This window comes from Myotis nattereri (assembly GCF_964212035.1).
Source record: "Myotis nattereri genome assembly, chromosome: 1".
Classification (NCBI taxonomy): Eukaryota; Metazoa; Chordata; class Mammalia; order Chiroptera; family Vespertilionidae; genus Myotis; species Myotis nattereri.
Window position 1 is genome coordinate 230,174,369 of NC_138075.1, and position 15,206 is coordinate 230,189,574.

The window sequence follows — 15,206 nt, forward strand, 5'->3', positions numbered from 1 at the left end:
CCTTTTGTAGATGGGAGGCAGCGCTCAGAGGGCTTTCCATGTGGGTGGCTGCTGGCTGTGACTCAGTCATTCTGATGAAGGCGTGGCCTGTGTCTAGGAGCCCGCTCTGCGCCCTGGTTCACTGTCCTTCCCTCACCGTCTCCCTTTGTGGCAGCTGCATTGCCGCTGTGCACCCCCGAGCATCCTCGGTGACCGGTCACGTCCGCTGCTCCGTGAAGGCCTTCCTCCCGCGGTAGCTCCTGGAGTTGCTGCCCCGGTTTGTCCCAGGAATGAGCAGCGTCTGCCATGTGACACACAGTCACTAAGCGTTCTCGAGGGAAGGAAGAAGGTTGGAGACCGAAATCTGAATTAGCGAGTGTTAAATATCGCTAATGTGTTGTTGGGAAGAAAGCATGTTAGTCCTTACTGCTTGTGCTCATTGGTGAAGGAATTGCCTCAGTGGTTGGTGTGGGTGTCAGTGTTCATTGTGTGGAGGCTGAGTGTGAGTCTGATCTGATGGCTAAGTCACACGGGCCGGCCCAGCTTGTCCCCCCCCCCCCCCCCACCCAGCGCTCTGCCTCAGCGTCCCATCCTGTCCCGGCAGGTCTTGGGGATCCCGCCTCTGTTCCTCTCCAGCGGAGATGAACTTGTGTCGCCATGCAGCTCCCAGGAGCGGAGGAGGAGGCCTCCTCCACTGAGGCCCTCGCAGGCCCGTTTCCGATCCTCAGGGGCAAACGTGGAGCCATGGCCTTGCGGACGGTGTGAGCTCTAGGTTTGTGCGCCCTCTTCATCCTGCTGGGCCTCCCTCTGTCCGCTTTGCCGAGGGGCTTCATCGTGAACGGACACTTGGTGTTGTTGGATGCTTTTTCTGCATCTACTGAGATGACCGCGTGAATGTTCTTTCAACTGTTTAGATGGTGAACAACAGTGATTGATTTTTCAGATGTTGAACCAGCCCCGGCTGGGCTGTGGGATGAACCCCCCTCAGTCGTGCTGGGTCGTTGCTGTTGCTGATTTGCGGGCTGACATTTGTTTAGGATGGCTGGTGTCTGTATTCCTGGGGGCCACTGGTCTGTAGTTTTCTCAGAATGTTTTTATCTGGGTTTGCTATTGGGGTACTACTGGCCTCACAGAATGACTTAGAATTTCCTCCTCGTTTGTTTTCTGGTAGAGATGATGCAGAATAAGTATTATTTATCCCTTACGTCTGTGGTAGAATTCACCATTAAAACTATCTGGGCCTGGGGGTTGGGTTTTTTGTTTGTTCGTCTGTTTTTTGGTGGGAAGGTTCTAAACTGCAAAGCCAATTTTTTGTAACAGATGCAGGTTATTCAGATTTTCTATTTCTTCCTGAGTGAATTTTAGCAGCTTGTGTCTTTTAAGGAATTGGCCCCCTTCATCTAAGCTGTTGAACTTATGGGTATATCATGGCTCAAGGTATTGCTTTATTATCCTTAATGTCCGTGTGACATATAGTAATATCCTCTTTTATTCCTGTAATTGATCATTCTTACCTCTTTTTTTTTTTCCTTTTTCTTTTTTAAAGATTTTTTATTGATTTTTTTTTAGAGAGATAGGAAGGGAGAGAGAAACATCAATGATGTGAGAACGATGAGATGAGAGAGATCGGCTGCCTCCGGCACGCCTCCTACTGGGGATCGAGCTCACAACCTGGCATGTGCCCTGACCAGGAATCAGCCGGAAACCCTTTGGTGCACCGGACGATGCCCAACCAACTGAGCCAGGCTGGCCAGGCCATTAGCCTTCTTTTAGAGCAGGTCCTGTGAGGCAGATGGTCTTCATTTTATTCATTTAAAAATGCCTTCGATTTACCTGCATTCCCGGAGCATAAAGTTTGCGCAGAGCAAGTTCTGGTTGACAGTTCCTTCTCCCCGCGGGAGCTCGCCCCACGTCTGCTGAGACGCCGTCACGCCAGCGAGGCCCGGCACTGCTGTGCCCTTTGCTCTGGCTGCTTTCAAGACTGTTTTCATCTCCGATTGTTAGCAGTCTGATTATGATGCTGCTGGGCCCAAGGGTCCTTTAATGTATTCTGCTTAGGTTTTCAGCCTCTTGAATCTGAAAAATGTGTCTTTCACTAAAAAATTTGGGATATTTTGAGCCACTATTTCTTTAAGTATTTTTTTCTGCACAAATGTTTCTCTCCCTCGGGGGCGGAAATGATGCGCTGTTGTCCTTTTGCTAGCCCACAGGCCCCGGAGAGCTGGCCCCTTCCCCCCAGTATTTCTTCTCTCCTTTACATTGGGTAGCTTCTGTTGTTCTCGCTTTAGCTTCACCGGCTCTTTCTTTCTTTTCAAAAAAACTTTTTAAAGTTGATTTTAAAGAGAGGGTGGGGGAGAGAAGGAGAGGTTTGTTGTTCTGCTTATTCATGGCTTCATTGGTTGATTCTTGTATGTGCCCTGGCCAGGGATGGAGCTGACAACCTTGGTGCATCGGGACGACGCTCTACCACTGAGCCATCCGGCCAGGGAAGCGGCTCTTGTTTTCTGTCGTCTGCTCTATTAGGAGCTTAGCATGGAAATATTTGGTATTTTTTTTTAATATCATGTGATTCGCCCTGACCTGTGTGGCTCAGTTGACTGGAAAGGTCATGGGTTTGATTCCAGTCACATACCCAGGGCCAAGAGCACATACCCGGGTTGTGGGTTTGAACGCAGGTCAGGGTGTGTACAGGAGGCAACTGGTTGATGTTTATCTCTCTCTCTCTCTCTCTCTCTCTCTCTCTCTCTCTCTCTCTCTCTCTCCCTCTCCCTCCCTCCCTCTTCTTTCCTCTCTCTCTAAGATCAATAAAAACATATCCCCGGGTGAGGCTAACATTTAAAAGGGTCATGTGATTCTAACGTACAGAAGACTTGAGAGCCCAGCTTTCTCCTCCAGGCTCGGGGTCCTTGCCATCCTCATGGCAAGCCTGCCTTTCCCACCCAGGGTTGCGGGGCCTTAGTGTGTGTCGTCTGAGGGGTCAGCGGTTCGCATGTGGCACAGGTGACCCAACTAGTCAGGGAGTCAGGACCAGCTTCTGCGAAGGAGCTCCATGAGCAGACAGCGGCCGAAAGGAGAACGTGACAGACGTTCTCGCGGTCAGGACAGTGGCCACGGCTGGAGGCCAGCCAGGCAGTGCCAGGCTGTGCCCTGTCGCTGTCGCCCACGTTGTGACAGGCACAGACACATTCGTCACCAGCCAGGGCTGCAAGTGCGAAGGCCGCGTACGGGCCGAGCGCCGAGAGCACCCGAGGGGGCAGGTCAGGGCGGAGAGACCAGACTTTCCATCTTCAAATATGTTAACAAAGGGAAATAAATGGACAAATTGCACAGCAGCCTATGTTTGCAAATTATGTAGGAGTTTTTACGTCTCTAAGCTCATAAGTCAGGCTGCTGCTGCCAGAATGACTGCACTAATTTTGACGGGGCCACCGGCTGGAACCACAAAGCCTTGCTCTCACACTCACTGTGCGCACTCAGTGGGTCCCACCAGAATGGCGTTTCAGTATCAGGCAGTTGAGGTCACATGGTAATGCATAATACACTGGCATAAGTTATTTTGTTAAACATTTTTTAATATATTTTGATTGATTTCAGAGGGGGAGGGAGAGGGAGAGAGAGAGAGAAAGAGAGAAACATTGATGAGAGAGACACATCAATGTCTTCCTCCTGTGAGCCCGCACCCGGGCATGTGCCCTGACAGGGAGTCGAACCGTGACCTCCTGCTCAACCACTGAGCCACACCGGCCGGGCCTATTTTGTTAATGTTTAATAAAATGTGACACAGTTCAAATACCCTTAAATGTACAGATTAATTTAATGAAAACATTTCAGCTAAAGCTGTTCTCTTATTATTAACAGAATATCCAAGGCATCTCCAAAAACCCAGTTCAGATTACTAAGCCTCGGAATTATAAAGGTAAGGCGTTCCTTTCCACGTGGCTGGAGTCTCAGTGTCTGCGACGGCTTCTCTGTCGCTGCCCCCGGGTTCTCCTCTGTGTGCGCAGCCAGGACCTCATGTACAGTGAAGAGTAAAGCAGGCTGAAGTGGTAGGGCACCTCCCTTCTGGCAGTTTACAAGTTCAAGTAGATGCTAATTATACAGGAAGCATTGCCTGCTCCCAGCGCCCCCCACCAGCTCCCAGGAAAGGAAAGCAGCCAGGAGCTCGCGCGCGTGCAAGTCTGGAAATCTCAGGGGCTGTTTGTAAAGCGGGCGAGCAGCTCCTTCTCCGTGCCTCACTGTCGTGACGGTGGCATTTCCAAGACGGAAACGGTCAAAGCTGAACCGCGTCGCTCCTGTCGGGGAACTGCCGCCGGCAGGCGGGGCACAATGCAGCAGCCCTGTGTGTGTGCGTGCATGTGTGCGTGCGTGTGTGTGTGTGTGGTGTGTGTGTGGGTGTGGGTGTGGGGTGTGTGTGTGTGTGTGTGCGTGCGTGTGTGTGTGTGTGGTGTGTGGGTGTGTGTGTGTGGTGTGTGTGTGGGGTGTGTGTGTGTGTGTGTGCGTGCGTGTGTGTGTGTGGTGTGTGGGTGTGTGTGGGTGTGGTGGGTGTGTGTGCGCGCGTGTGTGGTGTGTGTGTGTGTGTGTGTGGGTGTGTGTGGTGTGTGTGTGCGCGCGCGCGTGTGTGGTGTGTGTGTGTGGGTGGTGTGTGCGTGCGTGTGTGCGTGCGTGTGTGGTGTGTGTGTGTGTGTGTGTGTGTGGTGTGTGGGTGTGCGTGTGGGGGGTGCGTGGGGGGAGTGTGTGTGTGTGTGTGTGTGGTGTGTGGTGTGTGTGTGTGTGTGTGTGTGTGGTGTGTGGTGTGTGTGTGTGTGGTGTGTGTGTGTGTGTGTGTGTGTGTGTGCGCGCGCGCATTGATCCTCACCCAGGAATATTTTCCCATTGATTTTTAGGGAGAGTGGAAGGGAGAGGGAAAGACAGACATTGATGTGAGAGAAACACATGGATGGGTTGCCTCCTGCAGGCGCCCCCACCAGGGCCCAGACCGGGGAGGAGCCTGCCACCGAGGTCCGTGCCCTTGACCGGAATCAAACCCGGGACCCTTTGGTCCGCAGGCCGACGCTCTGTCCACTGAGCCAAGCCGGCGAGGGCTCAGATTGCTCTCAATGGGCCACATCTAAGCATCAGTGTTGGCCCTTTTTCTCACTGGGAAGCCCAGACAGGACAGGAAAATTTAACAGGACGTCGATTTGCTTTCCATAATGATAGGATATTTTTAAATTACATTATTAAAAATATTCAAAGTGCAAAATCTAGACTCCTTGGACTGGAGAATGATGGTAAAGTAACGTCTGAGGACGAGCTGCGGACCAGCCCGTGAGCAATTCACCAAGTGCCTTGCACCCCGATCCAGGGAAGGAAGAGGCCGCCCTCACCATCTCCCCGAGGACCATGCTCGTCTCCGCCAGGGGCCACACCTTCCTGGCGGCAGGTATGGAGACCAGGTGGAGGCGCTGCGGTCGCTGTAGCTCACCCTGTGCCTTTCACACAGTTAAACTGTTTACAAATTGAATAATTCAAAGGTGCTTCTAAAACTCATTCTTTTTATGTATTTATCTTTTTATTTCAGAGAGGAAGGGAGAGGGAGAGAGAAATAGAAACACCAATGATGAGAATCATGGATCGGCTGCCTCCTGCACACCCCGCGCTGGGGATGGAGCCCACAGCCGGGCACGTGCCCCGACCGGGAATCCAACCATGACCTCCTGGTTCCTAGGTCGATGCTCAACCACTGAGCCCCGCCAGCTGGGCTAAAACTCATTCTCTAAAATAAACCCTAAGGCGAATGTTTATATGAAGCAAGGGTTTCTCACCCACAGTAAATACGTCTGCTTCCGGGGCCCTCACGGCACCATGTCTGGATCTCAAATAGCCCTCCAGGTCCCCACCCCGTCTGCCCCCTCCTCCTGTGCTTATCATTCTGGCCATGGGGGCGGCTCCACTGTCCTTCACCCCGGAACCTGCGTCCCCAAGAGCATCTTGCTCCCTCCTCGCCCCCCCCCCCCGCCCCATCCCCACCGCCCACCCCTGTGCCTGTGCTCAGGTACCGGTCTGTGAGGTGCACGCTGACTGCCTCTCACAGCAGCCTCTCCCTCCTAACCCACCGCTGCCTTTCATCTCACCCAGCGCACACCCATCCCCTCCCAGAGCACAATGAGGAAAGAGACGGGTCTGTGTTGCTCGCCAGCGCCCAACCCGCACACAGTAGGCCCTTTCTGACATTCTCATGTTCAGAATGGGCGGTGGATGAACGCAGCCCGCCCGCGGAGGCATTGCCGGCCTCACGGACGCAGAGGGCCTCTTGGACTCGCAGACACAGGGTGGCCAGGGGGAAGGGGCGGTCCCTTGGTGTCGAGGTGGGGGTGAGGCTGGGCCGGGGGCAGCAGCAAGGAGGGACACTGTTGGTGGATTCTGGCTAACGCAGACTTTTTCTCAGACTTTGCGCAGATTGAGTTGCGCATTCTTGCACACTTATCTGGGGACCCAGAGCTTCTGAAGCTATTCCAGGAACCTGAGAGCGACGATGTCTTTTCCACCCTGACTTCACAGTGGTAAGATACGCGAGCTCCCAATAGTATCAGATCTGCAGGAATGCCTGCGTTTTAAAGCCTGGAGTTATTCGGAGGCTATTTTCATAAGAAAGAAGTTATCTTTTTCTCTAGTGGTTAATCTTGAAAAGAAGAGTAGATAACTAGGATGCCAAGAGTTTGCTAATTATGAAAACTGATAACTCTTTGCTGCGAAAAGAGAAGGCGATTGCTAAAGAATGTAATCAAAATGTTGGAAAATTAAAAACACAAGTCACGGGTTCCCTCTAGATGAGTGGCAGTGCGCAGGCTGCGTTACTGCTGCCCCACCCCCGCCTAGGGGGCCAGCACGCTGTCTGCCTGTGGCAGCCCCTGCCCCCCCCGCCCCCCCGTGACTCACACATGGCAGAGGCAGATGGCCTCGGGTGTTGTTGGGCAGCTCAGCAGTGGCACCCACGGCCTGTGCTTTCTGGGTCGATATCCTTGGGATGCTGGCTCTTCCTGGGTGGGAATGCGGAGGTGCAGGCTCCTCCCACATCCGCCCTGCGGCAGGAGGGTAAGAGCCCTGCTCCAGCACCCGCCCACTGCACTTCACTTTCCAAAACGGGCTGTCAGCTGACATAGCTGCAAGAGAGGCTGGGAGGGGAATGCTCCAGAACAGTCTCAGCGTCATTTCTCACCACGGCCAGGCACATCACTGCTGGACGAAGTCAGGTTCTGCACCAGGACGCAGAGGGCCACGTGGGCTCGGTCCCTCCCAGCAGCTGCAGGCACCCCTCTCCCTCCGTCTTTCCCCACATCCCGCTCCCTCTGCGGAGCTCCGCACCCCTTCCCACCTTCTCATCCCCCCTCACCTGCAGGATGGCTCCAGGCGAAGCTCCAGGAGGCTGTTCTCTGTGCTCTCAGGCCTGCACTTCCTCCCACACTCCCCGCTCTCACCGTCACTGTCTCTTACGGAGGCTGGGAGCCCTCTGAGGCGGGACATGCCCCTCTGTCCAGTGCAGGTGCTGGCCACTCTGCCCGTCACTGCCTCCACCCTCTCCACCACTGGGCTGGCCCGGCCCCCGCCCACTCAGGCCTTCCCCCCTGAGGGCTTGGGAAGCTCTTTGCCGGAACGTCCGTGTGGCTCAGCCCTCGCCAATTCAGTGGTTTTTAGTGCACTTGCAAGGTGTTGCAGCACCACTGTCTAATTCTAGAACATTCCACCCCACAGAGACAGCCCAGATCCACTAGCCATCACTCCTCATCCCAGTCAGAGTGCACTGGGCTGTGCCCCTGAGAGCAGAGCCCAGGAGGGTGAGGGCAGCACCTAGAGGGACACATCTTGCCGCCTGTGTCACCAGGAAGGGCTGGGCAGCTGGAATCTGGGACACCCTCGGGCCTGCTGGTGCCCCGTGGGCCTCATCCAGGGGAGGCTGGTGGACACCAGAGCCGTCTGGGGGTCCAGTCCCCAGGACCTGGGCACCGCAGGGGTTAGGCAAACCGGGAGGCACCACGCAGGGACTCATGAGAGAGATGCTGGCATGGGATCCAAGCACCTCCCGCTCCATTCTGATGGGGCCAGAGGGGAGAGCGAGGCTCGCACTGCGGGGAGAGGCGGTGACCAGGCCGAGTGCGAGGGTGGAGGTGCGAGGGCGGACAAGCTATGCCAGCGCCTGGAGCTGGCGCGTGGGAGGCCTGGGAATGGGGTGCAGCACCCCCCCCCAGCTCCAGGCTGGCAGCTCCCGTTCTCAGCAGCACCGCCCCCAGCTGTCCCATGAAGTTCCAGCTCAGGTCTGCTGGGAGCTCAGCACCAGAGCCCCGTTCCTGCAGGGAGGTGCACTGCCAAGCTCCACAGTTTGAGGGGCGTTGGGAGTTGGGGACACCCACAGAGGAGGGCTCAGACCTTGGGGTGCCTCTGGGTCTCCGCTCACCATTCAGAGTGAGGCGAGATGGCTGGCCTGTGCCCTCCCTTCAGAATAACCCAGCTGCTGGGCTCAGCACCCAGAGCAGCCAAACAGAGAGGCCCCTTTTCCAGGACCACCAGCTGCAGGAGAGAATCCTCTCCTTCATTTCTTCCTCATCCTCATCGCCCATGGGCTGGGACTTCGCTGAGCCTGGGCGCGTCTGGGAGCCCCATGTCTCGCTCCTGCCTCGGGCTCCTCCTGACCTCCCCTCCCAGCCGCCCGCTCCCTGGGCTGCCGCCTGGGCGCTGTGTGAGCTCTCAGAGGCGGGTCAGCCCCGCGCAGCCCTGCCCCTCTCTCTCTCTCAGGACCCAGCTGGCCCGCCTGCTGGAGGCCCTCCCGCCCTCCTCTCTGGATTTCTTCCTTTTCACTCCTCTGCTTCATTGTAGCGGGACCTTGGGAGGGAGCGGAGAGCTGCTAGGACCGCCCGCGTCTTTATGGAGGGCTGTCCACTGCCGAGTGGAGATGGGCTGGCTGTGAGGCGGGAAGACAGGGGGTCCCTGCGGCCCAGGAGGAGGGGTACCAGGCTCCTCCCAGGGTCTGAGTGCACGTGTGCGGAGCGGAGGCTTGTCAGGGAGAGCAGCAGTCCCGAGGGAGTCAGTGGGAACCGGGCAGTTAACATTCACAGGACGAGCGCAGAGGCGGGTCTGGGCAGACCTGCGGATGACAACGAATGGGGACTGTCGCCCTCGTTCCTGCCCTCGCATTGACATAGCCACACGTGTGTGTGCGCGTGCCCCGCTCATGCACATGTCTGATTCACTGTCCCCCAGCAGCCCCAGCCTAACGCTCACCGGCCCGACAGGGGGTGAACATGGGGAGGGGCAGGTGCCATGGGGGCAGGTGGGGGAGGAGGGCAGCGAGGGTCCCCCTCTGGCTGGAACTGAGTGGCCCAGAGGCTGAGGAGTGGACAGCCTGACCCGTGACCCGAGGCCGTAATCTACCATCAGGCCGCTTCCTCCCGGGGCCCCAGAGGCAACGGCCAGGCTCCCATGGCCGCGGGCAGCAGCCCCATGGCCCAGCAGCATCCTTGTGGCTGCATCAGATCGCCCTCCAGAGGGTCTGCGGGGATCGGAGGACAGAGTGCCTGGCTCCTGCCTTCCTGGGAGACAGAGCCGCCAGGTCTCGCACACACCAGGGATCCGATGGTGTGGCTGCTGCAGAAGAGGCTGGCGGCCCCAGGGGAGTTAGAGTCCCCACACGACCCAGCCAGTCCCTCCTCATTCCTGTCCACAGACACCTGCCCGCAGTCCTGGCCGGGGCATCGTCCCTCACACCGCAAGGTTGAGGGTTCAAATCCCCATCAGGGCACATACCTCGGTTGCAGGTTTGATCCCAGTCAGGGTGTGTATGGGAGACATCGATGTCTGTCTCTCTCTCTCTCTCTCTCTCTCTCTTTCTCTCTTTCTCTCTTCCCCTCCCCTCTCAAGTCAATAAGCATACCCCTGGGTGAGGATTTTAAAAATTGATGTGCTCACAGCAGCCTTCCTCACAGCAGTGGGAGGCAGGACAACCTGCGTGTCCGTCAGCACAGCAGGTGAGCGCGTGTGGCCATCATGCAGAGTGGCTGCTGACACAGGCCTGACATGTACGTGCATTTGCTCTGAGCGAGGGTGTGTTTGTTTATTCTCGAAACGCAGCCGTTAACAGTGCCAAGTTTAAGGTGAGGTAGACAAGTGGGCAAAACAGTCGAACAGCAGGAAAAGGACAAAGAAGGAAGAACTGCAACGGGGCTTGGAAATCAGGCGGTAAAATCACCGAGCTCAGGGCCGCCATGAAAATGGGAGGCAGGCAGCCCTGGGGCCTCACCCCCCGCCCCCCTCACGGGAACACGAGAAAGTCCTCACAGCTGTCGGGACCAGCTCTGCCTGGGAAACCGGTGAGCTGAGCCCAGAAAGGCACTGAGCCATAGGACAGCGTGCAGTGCTTCCGGCCGCCTGCGGGGTCCAACCCCAGCAGGTCCAGGGGTCCCCAAAGGTGTGGACGGAGTCAGCGAAGAAGGAATGACACGGAGGCAGCGTTCAGTTGATCAGCAGCCTAGCCAGGATCTCTAGCCAGGATCTCCAGCCAAGTTCTGGTCTGGATCTCCAGCCAAGTTCTGTTCAGGATCTCCAGCGAAGTTCTGGTTAGGATCTCCAGCCAGGTTCTGTGTCCATGTTCCCTCGCTAGGTTCTCCTGCCAGGTTCTGTCCAGGTTCTCCAGCCAGGTTCAGTCACCAGGGTCTAGTCAGGTTCTCTTGCCATGTTCTATCCAGGTTCTGTCTCTAGGTTCTTCAGCCAGGTTCTCTCGCTAGGTTCTGTCTCCAGGTTCTGTGGCCAGTTTCTGTCCAGGATCTTTTGCCATGTTCTGTCTCTAGGTTCTGTGTCTAGTTTCTGTGTAGGTTCTGTGTCTAGGTTCTGTGTCTAGGTTCTGTGTCCTGTTGTCTTGTTACATCTGTATTTATACCAGTTGATTCCAATCCTATCAATATCTATTCCAAAGGTTAGGGCGTTTCTTATCTCCATTCCAGGGAGTAAAGATTATGTAGCTTAAGCATGATTGTTCGTAGTTAAAGTGATTAATTACCCGCCTGGCACTTAGTTAAGGGGTTTTTTGTTTTTTTTTGTTTTTTTTTTTTTTTTAAATATATTTTATTGATTTTTCACAGAGAGAAAGGGAGAGAGATAGAGAGAGTCAGAAACATCGATGAGAGAGAAACATCGATCAGCTGCCTCTTGCACATCCCCCACCGGGGATGTGCCCGCAACCCAGGTACATGCCCTTGACCGGAATCGAACCCGGGACCTCTCAGTCCGCAGGCTGACGCTCTATCCACTGAGCCAAACCGGTTTCGGCGGTTAAGGGGTTTTATTCCTTCCCTAACTTCAGGGGAAAATCCCGACCTGGGGAAACAACCTTTCTCGGAGAGGTGACCTTGGTTAAAACACATAGTGCCAAGAAGGTGAGCAAACATATTAAGAACAGTATGCCATATATGCCAGGTCCCTTGAAACAGCAAGGATGGACCGGCTCCCGGCAGCCGCCCTCCCTCCAGCCCAGCACCCGGCCCTGCGCCCATACGGCCATCCTGGGGCCAGAGGCGCCAGCCGCTTCCTGGCAGGGAAGTGCGTTTGTGGGTTCTGGGCGGCCTGGGGCCTGCGTGGCCACCTGACTCAAACCTCACTCACTGAGACCCCTGGCTGCTGCGAGAGAGGTGTGCAGAGTCCCTGGGAGATGAGAGCACCACAGGGCCCGCAGGAAGCGAGGGGAGGGCTGGCAGCTCCCAGCTCCTCCTGCTGGGCTCCTCCTGTAAGAGGAACTGCCTGGCGTCCCCACCTGGTGTGCAGAGGCCGCTCCAGTCCTCGTGTCCAGCCCACAGAGCTGGGGTGCTGAGCTGACCCTCACGCTGTCTGAGGGTTTAGCCCCTCCGTCGGGGGGATAGGCAGCAGCTGCTGGAGGCCTGCAGAGGGACGGGTGCAGCCCTGCCCACTCCCTGGGGATGCCGTTGGTGTATGTGGTTGGTGCTCCCATGCACCTGGGTTGGGCTGAGAGGAGCTGCAGGGGAAGAGCCCCCCCCCCCACCTGCCCCCGCATGAAGGCCGCTGCAGGTGAAGAGCCTCTAGAGGAAGAACCCCCCGCGCGAGGGGGGGCGGCGGGGGGGTGGCTCTCGCGGCCCCAGGGCAGCCAGGGGCGCCAGTGCCTGACAGCGGGCCCTCTTCCCACGCAGGAAGGACATCCCCGCAGAGCGTGTGACGCACACAGACAGGGAGCAGACCAAGAGGGTGGTGTACGCCGTGGTGTACGGAGCAGGTAGGCGCGCTCGCTCGTGGCTGCGTTCACACGTGGCCCTGCCCTCGAGGAATCCTCTTCAGCCCACGGCTGAGTTAATGAGTCCCTCTGGTCCTCACACACACACTCCAGCCGCAGCTCCCTTGGTGCTACGCCAGCCTTTCAGACGAGGGGACAGGCCCGGAAGTGAGGGCACCCAGTCACCCAGCGGGAGGGGGTCTCAGCTGTGCTGGGGCCATTTCTGTGCCTTGAGTTGCTCAAGGAGCCCCCTTCCCGCTCCTCCCCCTCCCCAGGGCCCAGGGCCCAGCTCCCCCCCTCTTCCTCCCAGCCTCTCCTTTTGACTCTCTGACCATGGCTGTCTGGGCTTCTTAAATTCCTTTCTCCCTCTTGGTCATGGAATCAGTGGAGCCTGATGCCCCTCGGGAGAGGCTGTGGCCAGCCAGTCCCTCTCCAGGGCAGACCCACGTGGCTGCTGGCCAGGCCTATGCGGGCCTCCTCCCTGGGGTCAGTTCTGTTGGCACAGCGGGCTCCGCAGACCCGGGGAGAGCTCCCCTCCGGCCTGGGAACCTTCGCTCACCAAAGGAAAGGCAGCAAAACCGAACAAGCGGCCAGTGCGAGAATATCGACGCCACCGTGGGCCTCCAAAGTGCCTCGCCTGGGCCTCGGGTGACTTGCTGTGACGGGGTGGGAACCCCCTCACAGAGGCTGGCTCCCCACAGGGCTCTGCCATCTGCTGGAACCCCTCGCCCCAGTGTCCACAGAGCTCCCTCACTTCTCAGATCCCCGCCCTTGAGCAGCGTGCCTGACCACTGGTCTCACCGCGTCTGTGGGTCAGGAGTCCGGGCACAGCTTGGCTGGGTGTCCCGGGGCCCTGGTCTCAGTGGAGGCTGCACAGGGGAGCACTTGGCGGCCTCCCTTTCTTTCCGGCTGGCTCTCGGCTCTGAGGGGCAGCCTCAGCACCGGCCTGGGCCTCCCAGCCTTGGCAGAGTCTGCACCGTGGGGGCTCCTCCTTGGAGACAGCGAGGGAGGAAGAGATGCCAGCGAGACGGCGCGATGGGTGGCTGAGACTCTGGTAGAAACCTGACCAGCGTGAAGAACCGGAAGGCAGGTTGGAGCAACCAGGGAATCTGGAAAGTGAAGGGGAAACCTCAGAAGAAAGCCAGAGGAACACCAAGTTCTGAGTGTGAGCTCTGCCCTATCTCTAGCTGACCCTAAGCAGTCAGACCAAACAACCCAGCCACGCGAAAGGAACGAGCTGAGATTTTAGCTGCAGCCCAATGCAGAGAGGACAGTTTAAAGCTTAACTTTAGCCAAATTAACTGCCCCCCTTAAAAAAACAGTATCCCGGAGAAAAACAGAATTCAGAGTGTCTACAACATATCATTCACGATATCCAGGAGACAATCCAAAATTACTAAACACGAAAAAGCAATAACTTGATCCGTATTCAAGAGGAAAGGCAATCGTGGAATCCAATCCTGAGATGACCCAGATGTTGGAATTAGCAGACAAGGATTTTAAAGCCACGATTATAACTGCTCAAGGATGTAAAGGAAAAGATGCTCATAATGAATGAAAATTAGGAAATCGCAGAAAATCAAAACAACCAAATGGAAATTCTAAAACTGAAAACTGAAATCTCAGAAACACGACATTTGCTGAGTGGGCTTAACAGCATATAAGACTGAGGAAGGTCTTGGCTGAGGCAGACCCCAGGCCCCACCTGGCCAGACCCGCCTGCACGTCTAGCCACCATCCTATTCCTGTCGGAAAGCCAGGGGAGGTTCCATTACAGAGCCGCAGCCGAGCGCAGTGGCTGGACCGTCATAGAAACAGTTATAGGAGGCTTATTCCAATATAAGGTGTCCGTGAGCCCTAAAAGGGAAGTTGGAGTTTTTTTCATTTCCAGCCAGATGGACTAAGGGCTCCGAATCTCTCTCTTCGGGGACCAACTTTGTGAAGCACAGGGCACCCCAGCCTTTCCCACTCTTCCTGGCCGACACCTGCCCCTTCACCCTCACGCGACATACACTCTCTTCTCCCAGCGCCCCTGCACGCACCAGCCGCCAGTCCGTCTCAGGCCCGCGAGGGCTTCCCTGGTCTTCAGGCCTCGCCTCCAGGCTGTGGCTCCTGGACCCTGTCGTCTGAGGCCCTTGGGGTACCCCCTAGTGCAGTGATGGCGAACCTGTGACACGCTGTCAGAGGTGACACGCGAACTCATTTTTTTGGTTGATTTTTCTTTGTTAAATGGCATTTAAATATATAAAATAAATATCCAAAATGTAAGTCTTTGTTTTACTATGGTTGCAAATATCAAAAAATTTCCATATGTGACACGGCACCAGAGTTAAGTTAGGGTTTTTCAAACGCTGACGCGCCGAGCTCACAAGGTTCGCCATCACTGCTCTAGTGTGACCCGGGCGTTGGCCCCGTGCAGAGGCAGCAGGCCCACGCCTGGCTCCAGTCATGCTCCCAGGAGTCAGGTCTTCAGCCGCTGGTTGCTCTGGGCTCCCTCACAATGACGTAGCCCCTTGGAGCCGGGTTCGGCCCATCACCCTGTTGTCCAGCGGGGCTCCATACCTGTCCTCACGGCTCCGCATTCTCTAGGCAAAGTCTCCCTCTCTGGGCCTGGCCCAGCTCGCAGTGGTTGGAGCACTGCTCCCATTCGCCAAGGATGCTGGTTTGGTCTCCGTCAACTAATGGGGAGACCAGTAAGTGGGACAGCAAGTGGACGTCTCTCTCTAGTCGACCATCAATAGAAAGAGGAGAGAATGGCTCCACGCTGACACCAAGCAGGGCCATCTGCTGGGAGCGTCCCCTGCCTCTGCTCATGGGTCCCCCTAGCAGCCCTCAGGGGTGGGGACAGGTGAAGAAATGGGGCCATTGCAGACCAGGGGCTTCCCCGGACCCACAGAACCTCCCACAGTGAGGAGCTGCTTTGACCCGCGGCCCTGTGGCCACAGCACCTGCCCCAGCAAGCTGTACTTAAAGTCAGGGT

The 15,206-nt window shown here is 56.6% G+C and overlaps 1 protein-coding gene across 1 annotated transcript in view; it reads left to right on the plus strand.

Moving 5' to 3' along the window:
• The window catches only part of POLN (DNA polymerase nu), a 103,323-nt gene that overhangs the window by 75,928 nt on the left and 12,189 nt on the right, over nt 1-15,206 (plus strand). Inside the window, exons 16-19 of the mRNA XM_081092581.1 lie at nt 3,838-3,895; nt 5,324-5,401; nt 6,407-6,521; nt 12,147-12,229. Coding sequence (XP_080948707.1) covers nt 3,838-3,895; nt 5,324-5,401; nt 6,407-6,521; nt 12,147-12,229 — 334 coding nt within the window. The remainder of the gene's footprint in view (nt 1-3,837; nt 3,896-5,323; nt 5,402-6,406; nt 6,522-12,146; nt 12,230-15,206) is intronic.